The sequence below is a fragment of the Manacus vitellinus genome, unplaced genomic scaffold (genome assembly GCF_001715985.3).
Source record: "Manacus vitellinus isolate BGI_N305 unplaced genomic scaffold, ASM171598v3 scaffold_44_pilon, whole genome shotgun sequence".
Taxonomy (NCBI): Eukaryota; Metazoa; Chordata; class Aves; order Passeriformes; family Pipridae; genus Manacus; species Manacus vitellinus.
The window spans coordinates 5,925,654-5,944,508 of NW_021940565.1; the positions used below are offsets into that span (position 1 = coordinate 5,925,654).

The 18,855-nt window shown below is 39.5% G+C and overlaps 1 protein-coding gene across 1 annotated transcript; it reads right to left on the minus strand.

Moving 5' to 3' along the window:
• Positions 1-7,431: 7,431 nt before the first annotated feature.
• ATP6V1G3 (ATPase H+ transporting V1 subunit G3) lies at positions 7,432-18,612 on the minus strand. Its single transcript, XM_008926842.2, has 3 exons — positions 18,482-18,612; positions 11,048-11,148; positions 7,432-7,854 (listed from the first exon to the last, which is right to left on the minus strand). Exons 1-3 carry the CDS (start codon positions 18,561-18,563, stop codon positions 7,681-7,683), a joined length of 357 nt encoding a protein of 118 aa, XP_008925090.1. The 5' UTR covers positions 18,564-18,612; the 3' UTR covers positions 7,432-7,680.
• Between the last annotated feature and the right edge of the window lie 243 nt (positions 18,613-18,855).

The following is an 18,855-nucleotide window of genomic DNA, read 5'->3' on the forward strand; positions in this document are numbered from 1 at the left end:
GTTTGAGCGTGCTTCCTCTCGTTCACAGGTCTCTGTTCAGGTTGCTCTGTCAATTCCCAGCTCTTTCATAGACATGCTGAAGTCTGAGCTCAAGTAGTGGCCTATAAGGTCAGCAAATGCTTGTGCATGTACTACTAATGTTTTGTCTACACAAACATTTGTGAGTACTTCAGTGCCAGTTTATGGGCTGACTTCTGTACTCGTGTGCTGTTAGTACTCTGCAAGGCTCCAGTCTCACAAGAGCAGCTGAGTGGAAGCAAGGCACTGACATGCAAACTCAGAAGTGCTTGTTAGGTTACATGCCCCTTCAAACGGATCTTCACCTCTCATGGACCTGAAGTTTACAAGGCAAAAGAACAGTTAAAAGAGTTGGAACCAGTCACAAGGGGGTGAGAAAACAAAGAGGCTCATTAAACTTTATGTCTGCAACTCAACTGTAAACTGCATAGTGCCATTTTTGTTAATGCTTTGAATTTTAATTGCATGCTGCCTTAACTAGTACACATCTAATCTTACCTTTTTCCAGCTGGTATTAGAAAATGAATCTCAAGTTTAATTTAAAAGCTGTGCAAGATTTTGAGGAACGTTGGCATCCATGTTTGTATGTAGGATAGAAGCTTGCTCACCATTTCAAGGAGAGGAAAGATATTTTCACTCTGAAGCACATCAGGGACTTTATTTTACCATCCACAAAGCAATTAATAACATATTAGTATATATGACTGCATTCAGTGTTTGCTGACAAGTCCACATGCTTCTGTGTAGAACATATTTTCTTCTGATTATGGCATCTTTCTTAACCACCAAAGAGTATAAATATTGGTCTTAGTGCTTGAACGAGTCACATCTCAAACAAGTGAATCATTTTAAAACACCATGCTATACTGTGGAATTACTGAATTTCTATACAGATCAAAGCTGCAACAAATCTTCGTTTCACTGAACATGGCTGTTCTGTTCATGCAGACTGTAGTCCAGAGGGTATTGCAGTGTGCTTCAGAATGAGTTCTCTTTATTAAAGTTAGTCTCATTGAAAATAAGGAAGCGTCACAATTTAAAGCTTGAGCCAATGGAAAAACTTTTCACGGAAAATTCTCTCAGAATGTACCAATTTTCCTGAAACACTCGCACTTTGAAATTCTGTTTAGTTCTCTGGTGTGTCCTGCGGCCTATGTCATTGACAGTGGGCTATTTTGGGTGGCAAAGTGACTGCACACAGACCTAGCACAAACTCTGACCATGCACATAATTTTATTCTTGTGCCTTGTTAGTCCAGGAACTCCCCCCATCACAAGGAGCTTTTTCTTGCCGAGTCTGGTTTCAGATAGAAACAATAGCATCAGCAGAGCAGCAGGCATGCTGGGACATTGTGGAAGAGCACAGCACAGTAAATGCCAGAGGTAGATGTAGAGTTCAGAGATTTTCACAAAACTGAGTTGATTGCTACTGCATTGGTGTCATCTGACTTACAGTGATTTCCAGCGGCTGTCAATCAAGTCTTAGGTGTTTTTCTCACAACAGTTCTACATAACCAGAAGTTTGGAAGGAATATTTCCAGGAAACTTGTAATTGCTTTGGAGAACATTCTCCTAGGTCAGGTCTAAAATCCTTTATGGTGAATATTGGCTGGTTTTAGCAGTGATTAAGTGGAAAGTGATGAACCATTCAGGCTTGAATTTGACATGAACAAGTAGGAAAGTAGTTCTTGCTTATTTTTCCAGGGAAGGTAAATAATTATAGTCAAAACCAGAAACTGACTGAGTAATGAAAATTACTTTAACTTCTTTAATACAGAGGATACATGTGGGACATATTTGTACTCATATATATAAGTATCAAAAAGTTAAAACTGTGTAAGTTAGTAGGAACTGGAGTATTTAAGAAATGTGTGAAGATTCTGCAGACTTTTCATCTTGGAGTAAATTATTGTTTCAATGTCACTTTATGGGTGACTCCAAAGGATATGGAAGAAAAATGGTTAAAAAAAAAGAGCTAAGTGTTGAATGTTAATTTGCTTACTCCAGAGCTGAATGGAAAAGCCATTAGGGAAAATACTCTGAACGGGTTTGGCAGCCAGTGCCATAAGAAACATTTCCCATAGCATATGCAGACAGAGCAGTTAAGTGTCAATAGGAAACAATACCTTTTTTTTTCCCCTTGAAACTGATATTAGTAGATATGTTGTTAAGAAGTGTTAATCTGTTATAAAGCACAATTATTTCATTTATTAAATGTTCTTCACTACTGCTAACAGCTGGGAAACCATGAGATAAAATGTATCCTCCTGATGTTTGGGGAGCCAGATTGATAAAGCAGGTTTTTGGAGAGTCAAGGGTGTATGTTCCTGTGCTGGTAGAGCAGTGGTGGCAGTGTGAGGTGGAGAGCAGCGACCCTCAGAGAGGAGACGTGGATCAGAATTCATGGCAGGAGAAATTCTGAGCACCTGCCGTGCCCTGGCCACCTGTCTTTGTTGGTAGGTCTCACTTCTACACTCTGAGCTGCCACCACACTTCACCTTTACTTAATTTTAAACACAGGTATGAGTCATCCTGCTGCCAGCAATGGGTTTGCTCATTTCCCACAAGTAAGTCTGAAAGGAAAGAAGACTGACAGAAAATGCTAGATTTATTTTCTGAAGTGACATATACATGGTTAGATTACATTTATGTTATATATCTATTTTTAGCTTTCTCTTTTCTACAATAAATCAATGCCACAGAATTATAAAATAAATATTTACATGACATATATAGAGGAAGTTTTACGAATTAGGTTATATTGACATTGATGATCTGTTTTATATTAATATTTATGCTATTTGGTTTGTTACAAGTGAATTGAATTATAAATACTGTGTTTCTTAAAGCAAAGTCTACTTAATAACAAGTTTTGAGGTCATTTTTCTGGCATATTTTATGCAAAGCTTGTTTTTGGAGCACAGCTTTACTCAAAAATCCTGTATTTCCAAAAGTGATATGGAAATTTGTTAGCATATTGGAGTTTCATGTACCTGGAAATAAATCAGATATCTGGGGCAAGAGGGACTTTCAGGAATCACCCAGAGTCAGGTAATTCAGTTGTGGCATATCTTTCATAAAAGCAATGAGGAATCTCAGTAAATTAATAAGCTTGCAAGTCATCAGATTTTCCACATGCAGTCATGTCCTGTAAGTGCAATAGAGTCTATTAATAGTACTCCAATGTAACATTTTCCAAGTGTTTTGTAGTAATACTGGTTGGGTCATGTACTTCTAACAAGCGTTAACATTCCTCAGAGAAGACTCGGGGTATGAAGTGCCTTATGCTGCCATAAAATGCGAGATAATCAAATCTGTGAAGGACAGGCCACTGGGAAGCTGGCAGGAATATATGACACTTGTGTATTGTGTAACAGGCAGTCCCCCTATTTCTATGATGAACTGGAGGAAATTGCTTTGAAGTATATGCATTGCATACATGAAGATTTGTACCCCAAGTTTGACACAGCCCCTTGTTGCAGGGCTGCTCAGTGTATCCTTATACACAGACGTCTTTCCTGCTTTGTCTGTAGTTAAGGATGCTTCTGGGCAAGGCTATGTGTGAAAGCATGGATCTGCAGGTAAACATCTCCTGTAATTGTATGACATAGCAGTCTGTTTTCACCTGCCCTGTGGTGGCTCCTGAGCTCTAAACCAGCAGGTCATCCTGTCCCAACTTACAGGGAGACATTGCTCACAGTCCTGGAGCTACAAAACCTTTTAATTCAAGGACTGAAATATTTTGTTCCATAAAAATTTCATGCATACACTTATATCCTACATATGATCATTTACAAGAACAACTTATGTTTTACAGATTGTATGAACTTCCAAATATATTTTAATATGGAAAAATTTCAGTTAATATCATAATCCATGTAATAGATTAACATCTGGTTCTGATTTCCCAAACCTCAGCTTCCAAACTCTTCAGAAATTAATGGGAAAGTTGGTAGAGAGCCTTCTACATAGAACGTAGTATTAATTCTTTGTGTCTGTTTTATTTTACTTTATTTAGACTTGAAAGATATTCTGCCCTACTGGCATGAGTTCAGAGATCTTCCCTCATCACCCACGAATGGGAACCACATCACTACATCCTCATATGTTATAATTCAAAAGAGAACACTGAGGGAGAACAGCCAGAGAAATTCAGCATAGTCCATGTCATGAGTTGTATAGAACAGTTCTTGTACTTTCCACTGGTTTGAACTTTTCCACCAGTTGTTGTTTGAGACACTTTAATCAGTGGATTTTGAATTTATTGTATAATACAGGTCTTCATTTCCAAACAGCAAAAGCCTTGTTAAGCCCCTCTTTAAGTCAGTGAAGAATTAGACTGATCTAGGAAACTTCTCAAGTTTGTTGTTTCAACCCTAATATTTCACACTGTGGGAGTTTTGCAGTTGATTTTGATGGGAACAGCTTCACTTATTTTATTGCTTGATTATTTATTCATAATTAGAAACTACTAATTGAAATACTGAAAGCGCTAATCACTGTCATTATGTACATTTAGTTACTCCTTACAGAGTTGGCTCCCAATGACATGGGGAAAATCCCCGTGTCTGAAGTGGTGTCATGGTCAGGTAACCACCATTTCCAAGGGAAAAACGTGGCTGGAGAGATGGAAGCTTTTACAGGAGCTCTCCAGGTGTTTGCCAAGACCACGATTTCAGGGGCGATTATGAGAGAAGGATTTATACAGGCATGAGTGCTACCTATATGTGGCTTTCTATTTCTCAAAATCTGTTTGTGTTTTGATATATGATAGGTTGCCATTTTATTTGGCAACTGCATTGGGGCATATTAGGTAATAGAGTGTCAGGACACTGCGAAGGCTGGAGGATCCCTGGAGTCCAAGGATGTTCCTGGAAGATGGCAGCGCATTTGTATTCATCCCTGGTAGGTGACTGCTGAACATTTTTACCTTTCTTTTATGCATTTAAAAACATTTAGAAATTAAATCTGCTTCTTCTTTTTCTTTTGTATGGAATGATTATTTGTTGTTATCATGAGTATATGACTGTCACATACAAGGTATTTTGTGCACTTGTAAATTCAGCATGCGTTTTCTTGGCACCTCAATATTCCATGGATGTAGCTGATACTTTACACTCTTCATTTGAAAAACCTAGTATCTTGCCAAGTTATACGAAGTCTAATTTGACCTTTACCTCTGTACAGCTAAAAGTGGTGGTATGACCACCCATTCCCTGTCCAGAAGAAGGAATGAATGCAGAAGAGAGGAAATGCGCAGAGCGCTTAAAGCTCTCAGATTTATCTCTCTCAAGATCTAAGACCTAATAATATCAAATTCACTCCTCCTTCATGAGAGATAACCATGAGCCAGCCGCAGCTGGAGAACATAATCATGTTCAGAAGGCTTGAATACTTGACTCCATGTGTATCTCAGGTACACAGGTGATAGCAGGGCTATGGGCAGGTCGTGGCTGTGACTGCAGTGCAGTGTCGCTGCATGGGAAGTGGCACAGCTGCACAATCCCCTCCAGACGGTGCTCATCCTTGCTACTAGTGGCTTCTGCTGTCCCCCACCATGTGCTTGTGTTTTTGTCAAGGAAGGGGTATTCATGGGATAGTGTATTTTAAAGAAGATACTAAAATAAGAGATGTGTGTGTGGCCGTTAGGACCAGACGTGTAGAGAGAGCCTGGAAAGGAGGACAGAAGCTTTGCAAGAAAAGAAGTTGGTGGCAGAAGACAGATTTTGGAAAGAACGTGGGAAAGGGGGAATACCATAAAAAGAAGCAGAGAAATGAGGAAGACAAAGCGTTATTTCATGTAACCTGGGTTGCTGCCTCCTGAAAAGCTGCCACTCTAGTTTGCTGCCCACCAGGATGTGGCAATTCTGCTCTTGCTGTACAGGGGTGTGTGTTTTTATCCCATGCAGCTGATGATGGAACCCACATTGCTTTAGTTCTGCAGCTGAATCTGCAACATTTCTGTAGGTTTAGGAGTTATAGCTAGAGAAAAGGGTGCTGAGGTAGCCCAGAGGGAAAGTGAAGCAGTCCTGAGCACTGCAGTGAGATCCTGTCAGGTGTCAGTGTCCACTTTGGTGAATGCTTAGGTTCACAGAGAATGCATCTCACAGCTGAGCTCCGCACTGGGACTGCAGCCATGACCTGTCAATGAGGCAACTACCTGGGCAATGAGGCAACCCTGAGTGCCCCAAGCTATGCAGGAGGGTGCCTGCATTAGGTCCTGCACATAGCCTGGGACTTGAGTTCCTTCATCCCCTCAGCAAATCAAAGGCTATCACAGCTTGATTCAAAGTGCCCTTAAATAAATGAGCCTTCCAGCTGATGTCAATAGGATTTCTAGTCTCTTTCCTACTCCTCGGCATCCTTGGGTCCCCAGAGAATATAATCAAGCACAGGAGACTGTAACAATCAGGGTTTGGGGATTATGTAGCATCCAGGCACAGCCTTGAGGAGTCATGTTTGTTGACATTAGGTTGACTACAGCTTTACAGTCATTTTACACATGACAGCATGTCAGCTGTGTAAACCTCGCTGGAACAGGAGATTGCCTATGACTAGCTGCTGTGAAATTGAAATGATTTCTCTGTGTCTATGTGGACTGAAAATCATGGCTATTGTTTGCCAGTTGCTGCAATTTCTCAAGCTTTTTTTCTAGTTCAGTATAATTTTGTAGTGGAGACGAGGCATTAAAGGGGCTCATGGTACCAGGTGTGTGTCAGATCCCCACTTCATCAGTGCCTCCCATCAGACTGAATGGGCTTCACTTTGAAAGCACAGATCATATTATATTTTTGTAACTTCAATAGAATTTATTCCAGGGAAAACCTGTGCCATTGCAGAGAGAAGTATTACTCAAGGTGACTTAGAATAACAGAATAACTGATGTGATTTCTGTAAACAACCTGTGGATTCAGGTACCATTTAGCATAACTTGTGTAGAGTTTGAGCCCATGGATTTCTGTACTTTCAGGGTAACTGTATAATGATGGATGTGCTAGTCTGCCCGTTGCTCCAAAGCAGTTTCATAAATAATGATTATACCTCATTTTTCACACTTAACAAAGCTATATAAAATTTGTGGTGTAGTTAGGCAACAGGACAATATTTTGAGTATGGCTTTTAGCAAAATTTTGTACAAGTCAACTGTATTTTGCTTTAAATTAGCATAGAAAGATTGAAAATGTTTTGACCCTTTCTGACCAAAATCTAAAGGGTTCCTCTATGGTCCATAACCTGATCACTCCACGTGTCATAAGGAAAACAGAAATGCTCTTTTTTAAGTTTTTGTGATATTCTATTTCATGTGACTTGAAGTACAGTAAAGATTGGGATAAACAGACTTTATGAAACACAACATCCCAGTACAGAACATTTTATAAAGGAAAAGGAATAAAGACTCCCACTGAAAAGCTGGTGGTGTCAAATAATCATTTATTCTACTGTTGTCGACCTGCCCCAGTCTAAATGACAGGGGCTTAGCTACCAACAGGAAACAATATTACAACAAATGCTTGCAAAACCCTGTAGAATTCCTGTCACATCAAAAGCCCGTGTGAATTGTGTGCTTTTGGCTTTTTTTTTTCTCACACATGCAGAAACAATACATGAGGAAGTATTTATGCTTATCAAGAAAGAAGGCCACTTTTTATGAACATAGCACATCTTAAACTGCATGTCTGAAGTTTGGGTGAATTTCGGGGCTGATGTCACATATTGTGCTCAAGAGCTTTTTCATCATGCTCTCCATGTTCTTATGGTAGCTGCTCGTGAGGTTTCGGATGGTTTCTGTTGTTTGCTCTTCTATTTTAGCTGAGAGGTTACCTTGGGAGCCTGTTACCTGAAAAGCAGAAGGCTTCTGAGCAAAATAAAAGGTAATATATGACTGTTTACTGTACTATTTTTCATCATCTAGCATAAGCATAACACAAACACATCACAGTGCTTCCTAACAGTAAGGGTATGATCTAGGCTGAACTGTATGCACAAAAACAGGATTAAAGGCAACTCTTTCATATGCTCACAAGCAATGGGAATCTCCCCATGTAATGAAAGTTTCCCAGCTCAGTGTGGGAACAACATCGTAATGTTTTGTCTTTTATATCGCTCTTTTTAATTTGTTTTCTATTTTAATGACTAGTCAACTGAGTTCTATCACCCGTGTGCTTCATTGGCCTCACTGAGAATGCACATGAGCACAGCTAGGGAGGAAAACATGGGAAAGCCTTCCTGACAATGCATAATTACAGTTTCAGAGTACTTGAAATGTCTTCAGCAGTTAGTGATGTATAACCCTCAACAGGCCTCAGACAAGGTCTTTTAATGTTACATTTTCTTATCTGGCGAAATACCAGACAGCTTCTGGCACAGTTAATATCAGGACATTCGCTTAGAATTTAATTGACTCTAGACTCACTGAACATTTTAGCAAGGTTATGTTATAAACAGATGTACACGTTCCAAATCTGTGACTTTGCTCCCTCCTCCCCCACTGCCCCAACATCCCTTGAATTTTTCCCTTATGGAAAAGTCCTTCAGATACCAGCAGAGAAATTGTTTTTCACCTAAAGAATTCCATGGGGGAAAGCAGGAGACTTTTCTGCGTGCTGGCAGAATAAGAAGGGAATAAGTAACATATTCTTGTTCCTGCCATGGTTCTCCGGGGTTTACTAGCAGGTGAAGCTAACCTGTGATACATTAGTGGGATTCCTAGAGGATGACCAGAAACAAGGTCATGAGCTTTATTTTCCATGTGGTTTCAGCCCAACCTAGTGCTTAAAAGAAGGAAAGCAACTGAGTTAAGATCTTTTGCTCAGCTCACCCTCGCAGTTCCATTTATCAGTACCTGACAGTGTAGTAAGACATTGGTCTGTAACTCACATGTAAAATACTTCAGTTTGGAAGAAATGTAAGTTGTAGACATTATAGTAAGTACTGGGAAAAGATTATAGTTTTCTGTAGTAACTATTTTTAGCTGACATTTTATTTTAGCTTTTAGACAAGTTGCAAGGGTCACATATGGGAAAGGCTGTACAGCTTAGGCCAGATTTATGAAGCTGATTTTTTCCACTGGGAAAAATAACTTTGTAGAGATCCCAGATGGTTGCATGTTATCCAGCTACTAAATACTTTTGAAAAACCTCAAGAAAAGTATTATAATTTTGAGAGAACAGGTCTGCAGAGGCTCTTCTTAGCTCATGCTAACATTGTAACTTGAGATAGTAAATTCTTACTCTTCTATGTGTTTCCCCCCTTTTTTTTCTGCTTCTGAATATGGAGACCCTTTTCTTTTCAGAATGCAGACAATGCTCTGCTTAGTTTATGATTCCTGCTGACCTTGAGGGTCTGTCCCTTATTTTGCCTATGGAGGTTTTATGCCAGCGTCATTCCAAAGTTGCTAAAATATTACATTGACTTGGAAGCCACAAAATTCAGAACTAGGCTGCACATCTCCAGAATTCACTGATCTCAGACCCTGAGTACAAACACCATGAACACCAGCAAACTTGGTTTGAGATACAGGCTAAAAATTTTGCATGTTTTGAGAAAGTGTCATCCATATTGTCATTCTAACCTCAAGTTACTTGTTATTTTCTGTTGCTGTTTTTAATTCTGGATGGATGTGGAACATCTCACAGTATGAGGAAACTTACCCCAGTTTGGATATGAGCAACGCAAAGTAAGAGAAGGAATAGCATTAAATGAGACTGTGACAAAGAATTAAAAATACCTGTGTCCAAATACCCAAGCAAGTAAACTGAACTGGGCATCAGATCTCCCCCTGCACTGGCTTTGTTGAATCTCCTGAGTGCCTTCCAGACACAGGTTAATAATGATGACATTTGTCTGGGTAGATAAATGTTCGACATAATGGGGTCAGGGAACGTGAAGGAGGACTGTGATCTTGTACAACATGCTGTCATTCGAGGAGCAATATGTCTTCTGTCCTGCTTCTGTGAAATGTTCAGTCGACAAATAGTGGCCTTTCCCTGCAGCTTTAATTTTGTTTGTGATGAAAAAATTGAGTTCACAGCAAAGCATCTGTACTCTTTTGCTATTTAAGACCTAAAACAAGAAGTCTGGCTCGACTGAAAAGGTGAACAAATTTTAGAGGTGTTTTTACTTTATTTCAGTGTCAGTAAACATCTGAAATTGTACATATGAGATGGTTCTACCTGGCCTGCTTGTGTGACAGTGTGTGCTGGCAGTGTATGTTAGAGACTTTGTGTCTATATATGTTCCTAAGGCTTGTGATCCCTGCTGGAAAATGGTTTATGACAGGTTTGTAAAGCAGTTTTTATTCGACCTCTTTGGCTTTTTTTGTTGGCAAAAAAAGCCAAACTACTTGTTTCCACAAGTACTTTCCCTGCCTTTGCACAGTAGAAGCTGGGGGAAAAAACAAGAGCAAATACATAAGAGGAAGGTCACCAGGTAAAAAGAGAATGGTTTGTGAACTTTCATGAAAATACTAGACAAAAATGCAAGGTGCCATAAATGTATTAAATGGCTTTAATTCAGATATCAAAATATCAGCCAGACCACTTCTACTATAGAAACATAGTGGAAAAACTCTAAAATTTTGGTGATTTGAGTTGATAAAAGATGCGGTCTTGTATCAGACAGCTGAAGTGGAACAGAAATAGAAAGAAACATTTTAAACCTTTGCTTTTACTGACATCCACCTTACTGAAACCTCCAGTTTCAGGACAGGAATGAGGTCTGTCTGCAGTTATAGAAAGAGCACCCTAAGGTATTTTTCCTTAAGGAAGATATGTCTTCAAAGTACAAGCATGAACCAAATATGGAATCTGGACAATTTTAGTGATGAGTCCATAATTTCTTCTACATATGCATTCAAAGCCTGTGAAAAAGTAAAAATTAGGCATATGCACACCATAGGGTGATATCTCTGTGTTTAATAAGTATGATCACATTGATTTGCAGAAGTATCTGTGTAATATTGTTGGAAGCAATTTGGTTTACCATTGAGCAGATTGACACTACAAGAGGACATTTGCATGTTTCTTACTTACATTTGTTTGCTTGCTCCTAAATTCCTTCTCCCTCTGTAACCTGTAGTGGTCTATCTCGGCTGTGGCTTCTTCCTTGGCCTGCTTCAGCCTTTTCCCCTTTCCTAGTGGGGGAAGAAACCGATTTATTTCATGCTATCACTGCATCCCAAAAGATGAATTTCTCTAAAACAGGGGATTTTAGATGGCATAATAAAATGTTGACTTTGCTGAAAACTTTGTCCATCAGCTTTATTTACACAAGAGTGGTCAGAACAGCCGAAGTGATTTATGTAGAGTACTTTTTGATTGACAGCCAGTCATGCAAGGACCCATCTTCTGAGACCAACTTCCAGTGCAGAAGCACACATCAAATGAAAAGTTTGTGGGTTTGCTAACAACAGAAGTCTTTTTGCAACCACACATTTTCTCGTAACACAAATGCATTTTTTTTAATCACAGCTTGGTGTTTAAATAAATATCTATCTTTTCTTTATCAGCAATAGTAGCAGCCAGATAACAGATTTTAGTTGTCACTGATGGGAAAAGACGTTATTCTGTAAGATTTGCTGTATCGATTGGTTGCCAGCATCCCTTCATCCCACACCAACTGGATTCTGCTTGGAGCTGGCAAATTTCCAGAATGCTGCAAGATACGTCTTAACCATTACCAATCTGAGTTGCAACCTTCAGGCTTTGTCCTTTTCTTCCCCCACCTTTTTCCTACCTAACCTTTGTCCAATGCAGAGGTGAGTGATTAAGAGGAGGTCAATGGTATCCTCTACCAGTGCACAGAAAATATGAAAGCGATTCAAAAAAACTTTTTTTTTCCTTTTCATTTTAAAGAAGAAGGTGATCTTTAAGGTGACATTTTAGGGTGTAGTGGAAACAAGAGCCTTCCTCCTGACCAGGTGTGTTTACATACTTAATTTTGTTTGCTGAGAATAGTTACTTTGTTTTAGGTAAAACACTATGGATTTGTCAAATCAAGTGCACATAAGTCATTGCAGGACTGGGTATAAGGTAGTTCCTGGGTCTAGCAAGTATGTTATGGAAAGGATAAAAGGTTTGATGGGAATGTGATGTTTAAGGTTTTACATGAAGGGGCTGGTGAAAATGTCATAAAAGCCCCTATGGACTTCTCTGTCTGCCTGTTTTGTATGAAATTGGTAAAGTTGCATGGACTCCGCTACACTACTTTGTGAGGAAAAAGTCATTTTCTGACTGATGGGACTGTAAACCTCTTGCATTGAATGTTGATATGTTATACTTGAAACACCTGTGCTGATGCTGATTTTTGGAGTCTCTTTCTGTATGGCTACAATTTTAGGAGTGGGGGGGAATAAGCTTGCTCCCTTTTCTTAACAGGAGAAATATCTTTGATGTCTGAAAAACTGCTTAGTTGCTTAAATTAGGATATCACAAGGATGAAAGGGGCATTCTAGGCAACTTGATTTCATGTGTGAGACATCAGTTAATTTACTTATTGTAACCAATTCAAGCATAGAAGGTGAAAGGTACCTTTTCTGAAGTCCTAAGGAATGTTCTCCACCTAGGCTAGGAAGAAGACCATGAATATTTCTGATTTGTTTTCTCTAGGCTATTAAACTGAATTGGTTACACCTGAGCTGGGCTTCTAAAACCTTATCAGGTGTGGCATATAGCAACCTGCTTCCACTGAGCATGGCACAATGAGGAAGCTCGAGAGGAAGGCTGTTGGTTTTAATACATTTGAGACTCAGCAAAAGCCTGGGTAAAATGCCTGATCCAGCAGGAAACTACTTGCCCAGTTGATGGCTTCTTCCAGAGTCATCACCTGCAGATGGGTGAGTAGAAGTGGAGAGATACCTGAAATGTGAATTACCTTTTCAAGTCTTGATTCCTGGACTGTTTGCTTTTGTGGCCATGCTTATTGTGGACCCTTGGGTGTGTGGCTGTATACAGGCTTTTTACAGGAAGGAGCAAACTACTGAGGAACTAGATAGCTTTATTGACTCTCAGTTCATGAGTGCAGGGCTCTCTTGTGTAGTAAATGACATTTCTCAGAGTCCTTCTGCCGTTGAGCCACTGTGCCTATGCATGAAGGGGAGAGAGACAGTTTAAAACTTAGTGGGTATTTTCCCAGAATTTGTATGTGTTGGATAAAGGCTGATTCCACCATCTTCTGCCACTCACTGTGTGAAGTGTTGGGTGAACAGACAGATTTGTGTAAGAGCCTGACATCAGTCTGGACAACAAAATTTGGAACCAGGTTTAGGTCTATATTTTGAAGTTTCCCTTATTCTCCTCTCCAAATTTGGAGCTGATCAGCCTTTTGTAGAGTTTTCCTCTAGCAGTGGAGCCGGAGGGTGATTCTCTGGAGCTGGCATTCGGGGGGAAGTGACTATGATGAAGCTCTGCCAATTTCACCAGCTGAGGAACTGGATCTCTATATCAAATTAAATTATTTCAAAATCAGTGGGATTTTAATTTCAAATTCCATCTGGGGGGCCATCTGTAGTAAATATGTTGCATATTTGGCCACCAGATAGATAAATATATCCTTTTAAAATGCACAAAATGGAAAGAGATTTACTGTAAAACAGCAGTTCACTTGCCTCTGACAATGTAGGTAGTGAACCAAAGTATATATATACACCTACATGTCTGCTCTTGACAGTGCACTGGAGTAAGCACAATACATAGGGTGTCACTGTGGAGCAACAGCCATTTCATTTTACCATGATGCCTTTAGGATTGGCACAGCAGGAACCTGCTGCTTCCTATTTAATTAAGTGGAAAAGCTGTGAGTAAATTACTGCTAGTTCAACAACGTTGTGGACAGAATCGGCAACTGCCAACATATGCGACAGTGCATATGCTGCACCTGATTAAGTTAAGCAGAAACTAGAGCTTAACCTGCTGTTCCACTAGAGACAAACCAAAATTAATTAATCAGTCTGTTGTTAACCACTTGTCTGCTACCTTAGTTGTGCAGTATGGGACTGCCTTTTCAAAGCCTTACTGATCTGCTGCGTTGGGTCCTGTGCAGAGCACAGCCAAGCTGAAATCAACCCTTACCCACTGAAGGGTGGCAAAGCATTGAAATTCAGCCAAGATCATGCAAAAAGAGGACAAGAAATACAGGAAGATGGACAAACCAACCTCTATGATCATACAGGTGAGGTACATAAAGCTCCAAGTTTGAAGAGATTTTGCCGCAAAGGGTGTGCCGTGGGGGCCCTGCCCCTTCGGTTTGCTACTGTCCTTCTGTACCTCCTTCCATCCTTGAAGACAGGGAGCAGCAAAGCAGCTGTGCTAGCTTGGTTTCCTTGTACACTCTTGTCCATGATTATGGTAGCTGATAGCCTATAAATTTTTAGGCATCATGTAAAATTGGCCAAATCTCACCTTGCTGTAAAAGCCAGCCCTGTGTTAGATTTTCTCACCTAACGTGGGAAGGTATTATCAGCATGGAGAAAGGCTGTGCTCTTCTTTCTAGGTGTTTCTGTGATGGTAATGAAATACCTGGCTCTGGTTAGATCCAAAAGAACTGGTGTATTTTAGATTATTGGGGTTTTTTAGATCTTGCAAGAAAAAGACAGTAGGAGGCAAAAATGTTGCATTCTAATTTGTTCAAAACACTAAGTTATCTTACTTTCCAAAAACTGCAATGCTAAAATTGGCTTTTTTGTTTTCAAACATATCATCTAGGCTTCTAGCTGAATTTCTGCATAGAAATCAAATCATTTGAAGAAGTTGCGAAAAATTAATCATATTTTCTTAAAATAGAACAGCTTCAGTTGTCTTCAAGAGTGCTAAATTGTCTGCAAATTGGGATTTGGGGATGCTCCTTTTGTGAAGACTCTTTTGTACTTTTAATAAAATACAATAGAAGCAGCTGATCAGTATATATAGGGTTTTTTTCAGTAGATAAAATAGGTCTTGGATATTATCCAAGAGAGTGCCATGGATATAGTTCTGCTTATTATATCTTATTTTGATTAACATTTGGTTTTAATCTGATTTCCTGAAATCTTTCATCTCAGTTTTCATTTTATTAGGCACGAGAAATTCAAGCCAAGCCATAAAAATCTATAGGAAAACAAATGTTGCTAAACCCAGTCTTCATGACACATTTGTTTCCCTTGTTTTAACCAAAAGGATTTTTGGGAATTGATGTCTTGGCTCTGACAATGCTCAGTTATTTCTGGGATCCAAATTATGCTTTAAGTAAAAATGATAGATAAAGCAGAGCCGCATTCTAAAGGCCAAAGAAGTGCAGACTGGATTGGTTTGTGTTTAATCAATTTAATAGTTGCAGTCTTGCATGTGTGCATTTACTAACTAATTAATTCAACTATTAGTAATTTGTCAGGTATAAGGGATATGGGCTGATGATACAGTAAAGATATTGCAAGCCAGGATAAAGGGTATTGAGCTAGAAGTATGAAAAAGCATGTATTGAGGAGCTTTAGCTTTATTTTTGCTTTGTTTCATGTTTATCAATATAATTTTATTTACTGTTTTTTCAGTTATTTCAAGTGGGGTTTGAATTACAAACAACTGCACATATGTCAGCAAACACCAGGCATATTATCTGTTTATATACAACATTACGTGTGTTCACACTGCATTTTGATCTGGTTATGTATCAACTGTAAACACTGAAGGGTAGTTTTGCTATTCACATTTCCTTGAAAATGCCTTTTCCTGGTTGTGTCCCATGAGCAACCTGCCATTCGTTCTTCTGACATTCCAGTGTAAACAGGACAGCCAGACTCATTGGTACAGGGGTGTTGTGCAGTGCCTGTTTGTGGTGACAGAGGAGGTCACAGGTACAGTTTAGCAGGGACAGGACTGCATTGGCACTGCCTGGACGGGTTCATTGCTTTCACTTGCAGCGCAGACCTGCTGAGCCCAGGCCCTGAGCAGAAGCTGCTGATCTGAACTGGTACAGGGTGGATCTGGGTTGGCAATTTCTGGGGTGAAGCAGCACGTCCTTGCCTTGTTTCACCGAACTCTGTGCCCAGGTTAACCACTTGTGCTGGATATATCAGTTGCATTTCATATACTTCCTTTCATCTTAGCTTTTATTCTTAGAGACAAACTCTGCAATCTGATCTAACTGCAGAATCACTCCAAGGAAGAGACTGTTGAAGTAATTCCAGTTTGGCATAGCCAGATTTGCCTCTAAAAGAATCCCTTTTGTCCTTGTCCCATAGGATTTAAATTATGGTGGTATTGTTAGGTATCTAAGGTGGTGTAGTGACATTGTTATGAAAATACTGAAATTATGACAACATAGGACTTTTTAATTTTATTTTGTAGCTTCACTGCAAACCTCTTGTAATGTTGAATGCAATGATTGTCTAGGTATAATTATTCTGCTAGTTTAGCTATAATGCTTGGTTTGGCACAAAATGCAGGGTGGATTTATTGAAACTGTTTGCCCTTGATCTGCTATACCAGGAATAAAATCTTTTGGAAATTCCTGAAGTTTTTCATGGGATCATATGGAGCTGCTGAGGCTGGAAGGAATCTACAGGGTATGCTCCAAAGCCCTGCTTGGAGAAAGGGCAGCTTGACCAGGACCATATCTAGCAGGTTTTTAACGTCTCTGAGATTGGAGACTCCACAGGCTCTCTGGGCAGCCTGTTCCTCCCTCACAGTTATTGATCTGTTTTCTTACATTTAAATTTGTTTATTGAATCTTTTATTTTTCTTAATAATTTTTGTAAATGCAAGAAAAGTATGGCCTTAAAAGGAATAGAGAAGAAAGTCATACTGATGAATTATTTTCACTCTAAACATTTTTACTGATAGAAAAATTTTAAATAGCTATTTTTCTGTAGCTGGTTATTAACTCCTACCACTGTATTAGTGTTGAGGTAAGCGTAGGTAGTGGTTTAATTGAAGTTTCTGACTCAGAGGGATCTTGAAGATACTTTATCTGTAAGAAACCCTGTGATTATCACAAGCACTCCAAGTAAGGCTGAGATGATAACAAGGGAGTGTGTCTTTTACAGAGTAGAGTAAATGCACCTGCAACTGTGTCTGTATTCTGCAAGACATTCATCTTCAGTCATTACTTTTATGTTATAATGATAATTTTCATTTTTGAAGTTCCTTAAGGTTTGAAGGCTCTTTTTTAACTGTCTGTTTTAGAAAAAGCTAAACTGACTCATCCAGTTTTAAAAACAAAACCAAATGAAATTAAAGCAACAAAAAAACCTCAAACCAAAAGTAAGGGGTAATCAACTTCAAGCTATCATAGTTAAAGGCAGTCTGTGTTCAGGCCAAACTCCCCCTCCCTCCACTGGAGCTGTGTCTTTCCAGGTCATATGCTTTCTTGCTTTAGGGTACAGTGTGTTTCCTCTGCCTTACATAAGAAGGGAAAACACACCCCTCCCAGCGCACCTGTTTTGACTATGTAAGGATTAAATAATTTCTTCGTTATCCTTTGCTTTCAGGCTTGCATTTGGGAGAGTTCTGTTTTATGAAGATGAGAGAATTTTTTTTTCTCTCTTGCTTCTGCAAGGCACAGGCAGTGGTTGGGTGCTCAGGGAAGGGGACTTGCCTTTCTACATGGTTTTTTTGTGTGCTGCTGTACAAATTGAGATGTCACACTAACAGTTAATGAACACACAGCAATTCTGATTCATGTGTAGAAGGGATACGGAAACTACAGAAATTATTTCTGTTTGGCTTCCATTTCTCCCTGGAAAACAAAATATATTCCTTTATCACACTCTTGCTCCACATGACATCGTCATGCATTTTAGTTGAGTTCTGCAGCATAGTCTTGTTTCCTGCTGCTGGTTTCCAAAGCAGGGTAACTCCCTGAAACAGTATCAGTGTTTCAGTGCTAATGCAGGTCAGTGACTCAAGTGGTTGGTGCTTACACTCAGGAGAATAATTACTTGCACCATGTAATAAAACTTCTATGAATGATCCAGTACAGTACTGAGAGTGCTTGTGATTTTACTGATTACTATCATGGTGCTGAAGTCTCTCTTTTGTTTTCATATAATTTTTTGAAGTCCAGCTGAGATTAGGAGACAAGTTACTAGATTTTGCAAATAAAGAGGAACATTTTAATAGGACTTATGGAGAAAAATAGTGTTTGGAGTCTGGTCCTCCAGAGCTGGAAGCCACAAGCATGTAGAATTCTAGTTTAAATAGCTAGGGAAGGCAGTAATGACATTATTGGCATTTAGATAAAACAAGAATAAATCTGGCTGACAGGACAAATATAAAAAAGAAAACCTTTTTAACATAATAAGGCACATGTGCATACACACACAAACAGAGAATTTTAAGCAAACTCTGAATGTTCAGGTCTGGTTAAATGCCTGGTTGCAGTCAAGGCACAGCGTTAATGCATGGATACAGATGAAATAATGTTTTTCTGTGATCTACTGTAATTCTGAAGAGCTTGCACTTGAGAAGTACAGTAAAACCAGGCCAGCTACTTACTTTTTTTGGCTTCCTCCAGTTTGTCCTTGGCACGTTTTTCTGCCTGCAAAAGCTGCTGGATTCCCTGAGACTGGCTGGTCATGCTGATTGCTGAGGCTGCTGAACTTCTGTGGAGAACAGAGCTGGGAGGGAGTTTTATGCAGCTGCCAGGCTCTTCCTTGTGTTTTTTGTTCTGCCTCTTATTACAACAAGCTTCCAGATTGCACCAAACCAGCTGGCTCTGCCTGGATTGCTGCTGGGCAAAAAGGCCTGTTAGTGCAATTGGAAAAACACAGCAGCAAGGCTGAATGTTCTCTCCTCTTCAGGGTCACAGAGATGTTGAAGTGTCCAATTAACACACTGGAGGAAAAAAAAAAAGGAACATTTCAATTAAC